At 35.2% G+C, this 3057-nt stretch overlaps 1 protein-coding gene across 1 annotated transcript; it reads left to right on the top strand.

Annotated features, from left to right (window-relative positions):
• The first annotated feature begins 417 nt into the window (after positions 1 to 417).
• Positions 418 to 2847, top strand: LOC107660422 (HIG1 domain family member 1A, mitochondrial-like). The gene is made up of 4 exons (XM_016449719.1): positions 418 to 511; positions 1216 to 1296; positions 1869 to 2003; positions 2077 to 2847. The coding sequence occupies exons 2-4, from the start codon at positions 1221 to 1223 to the stop codon at positions 2163 to 2165; spliced, it is 300 nt and encodes a 99-aa protein (XP_016305205.1). The 5' UTR covers positions 418 to 511; positions 1216 to 1220; the 3' UTR covers positions 2166 to 2847.
• The last annotated feature ends 210 nt before the right edge of the window (positions 2848 to 3057 follow it).

Genomic DNA, 3057 nt, shown 5'->3' with positions numbered 1-3057 from the left:
AAAGTGGCATGTTCAAAAGGTGCATTAAATGCCATAAATATGATACAAATAATACTGCACAACCTAATATAACCCTAAAATAACAGGGAGGCGTAGATAAACAGAGTAATTTCCTGTCTGTGAAGATAAATTGTAAAAAAGTACAGGCTTTTGACCTGAACCCGGACACTGACACGCAAGGGTCACGCCCCTTCACTGGAAAGAACTCGTTTGAAAGGCCTATTTCTTCAAAATAAAATTTCAGATGAAAACGTATGATTTCATAGATGCATATAAATAATTACCCAATTGTTATCATTTTTTCGCGACAAAATAGACGATTTATTACGCATTTAAACGCATTGTTCTAATTGTTTAGTTGCGCAATCGTTTTAAAAAGACTTTTATTTTGTAAAAGCGGATAGCAGCGTCACTTTGACGTGTGACATGTTACGTCACTCTGTTCCCGACAGTCACGCAGCTCTCAACCGGCAGAAAAGGACAGCTTCACAGCAGAAAACTTAATAAACAGGTATGTTATAACCTTAATTTAATATCTGATTGTTTTGCTAATATAATAAAATGTTATAGTTTAATTACAAAGAGCGACAGTGATTATGTGTGCTCTCAGAAACGGCTAACTCTTGAGGAAATGTCGCATCTTTTCATTGAACGCTGATGATAAGATGTAAATCAAAAGACTGTCATTGCTGTTTATATTTTATTACATGTGTACATCAAGTGAGAACTGTGTAAAATCATTTATTAAGTGGCCTGCGTGCATCGTTTGACCGTCATATAACATGTCATTAGTAATCACTAGCTCAACTCGGTCATCAGTTGAACTTTTCCTTTCAGTTTCCTTGATGTATTATTTGATATATCATTAGCCTCCTCTTGCTACAACACACTAATGACCTACGGTTTAAACAAATTAAAAATAAAAAAAATCTTGCGTTTTACAGTACAATATGGTTCGTAATTCTGAATTCCTTAAAGCCTATGTGCCTGTAACGACTTAATACTTTACTCATTTATTGGCCAGTTTGATAAACTGGCTGATATTAGGCCATTTATTGATTATTTGACGTGGCAACTTATAAACCTGTAACAACACAAAATACAAGTGTGATGGAGAATGCATTAGTTATGCTTATCTAGAGTAAAAAGTTTCAGAGAATGGCACTGTGTCGTTTAATTTATGACATGTAATCTTTATTCAATATTGCCTTTTAGCCAAGATGACTGCCATGGAATACGAAGACAATGAATCCAAGTTTATCAGAAAAGCCAAAGAGAATCCATTCGTCCCTGCAGGTAAACCATTTAAACATTATAACTTGTTACTTTCTCACGTATGCACTAAGTATTTAGTTTGTATCTCATTATTAAGTCACATGGCTTCTTGGACCACAAAACCAGTCATAAGGGTCAATTTTTCGAAATTGAGATTTATGCATCATCTGAAAGCTGAATAAACAAGCTTTCCATTGATGTATGGTTTGTTAGGATCGGACAATAGATACAACTATTTGAAAATCTGGAATCTGAGGGTGCAAAAAAATCTAAATATTGAGAAAATCATCTTTAAAGTTGTCCAAATGAAGTTCTTAGCAATGCATATTACTGATCAAAAATTAAGTTTTGATATATTTATGGTAGGAAATGTACAAAATATCTTCATGGAACATGATCTTTACTTAATATCCTAATGATTTTTGGCATAAAAGAAAAATCTATAATTTTGACTCATACAATGTATTTTTGGCTATTGCTACAAATATACCCCAGCGACTTAAGACTGCTTTTGTGCTCCAGGGTCACATATATTACATCACCATAACTCTTTCATATATTCTATTTCATGTCTCTCTGTGATGTCTCTTAAGGGATGGCTGGGTTCTTTGCCATTGTGGCGTACAGACTGTTCAAACTGAAGAACAGAGGAGATACGAAGATGTCAGTCCACCTGATTCACATGCGTGTGGCTGCGCAGGGCTTTGTGGTGGGAGCCATGACTTTAGGTGAGGTGCTTTGCTAGATTTACACATCCAGAAATGTATTGTTTAATGCAATATTTTGTCTTTTTGTTTGCAGGAGTGATCTATTCTATGTACAGAGAGTACGTTCTCAAACCTCATGAAGCACAGAAGGCGTTAGAGCAGAAGGCATTGGAAAAAAAGTGAAGAGAAATGTGTTAGATTCTTGCGATATCCTTAATACCAACGGTTTGTGTTTATTGCTAACGTAAGAACTTTTTAAAAATAATTTCTTGAAACGGTTTCCTTTTTAAACTTTAATAAACCTCAGAAAAGGAGGTTAGGTTGCCTGGCATGTTTAAGAAACATTGTACAGTATGCGACGGAATTGTAGCTGTTTTGCTACCGCCAATTACTATTTATGAAAAAATGTTTTTTTGTTACTGAAAATATTTGGATTAGTGTAATTTCTGCTGAATGCTGCTACTCTTGTGTCAGTGTTGTGCCCTTGTTTCATCACAGAAGTGTGGAATTAAGACCTTTGCACCTTGTAACTCAAGATTCGTTCTTGTATCATTTAAATCAATAGTCGAAAGAAATTCCAGGACAGCAAACCTAACGAACCATCATCTGAAATTTGACAATGCATTGAACACAATATGGGGACTTCACTGCTTCACTGTGTGTATGAGTGTGAGTGTCACGAGGAAGGAGAGGAGCTTGTTCTTTTGTAGATTTATTGATTGATTGTGTTACTGTGTGAGGTAATTATTGCACCTTTTTTTTCATATTTCAAAACAGACACAAATTGTACTTTTCGAGTGATATATATTTTGAGGATCTCAGCTACCACTGTGTTTATCTTTGCCAATAAAAACTCTTCTGGTTATTTCACACTCGTGTGTTACTGTGATGTGTGTGTTTCGCAGTCCTGCTCCGGGAGTCCCAGGATAGTACCATAAAGTATACAGTATGTCAGTTTTCTGTATGCATAATATGCTTATGATGTTAGTTGTGCTACTACAATACAGAATCCAAAATGCTTCTTTGATTTGAACACCCATTTACAGTGGGATGAATGAACATTTATCTCGTGGTT

Source organism: Sinocyclocheilus anshuiensis, unplaced genomic scaffold, assembly GCF_001515605.1.
Source record: "Sinocyclocheilus anshuiensis isolate Anshui unplaced genomic scaffold, SAMN03320099.WGS_v1.1 scaffold1635, whole genome shotgun sequence".
NCBI classification, from domain to species: Eukaryota; Metazoa; Chordata; class Actinopteri; order Cypriniformes; family Cyprinidae; genus Sinocyclocheilus; species Sinocyclocheilus anshuiensis.
The sequence above is the reverse complement of the archived record's forward strand: the minus strand, read 5'-3'. Positions and strand labels throughout refer to the sequence as shown.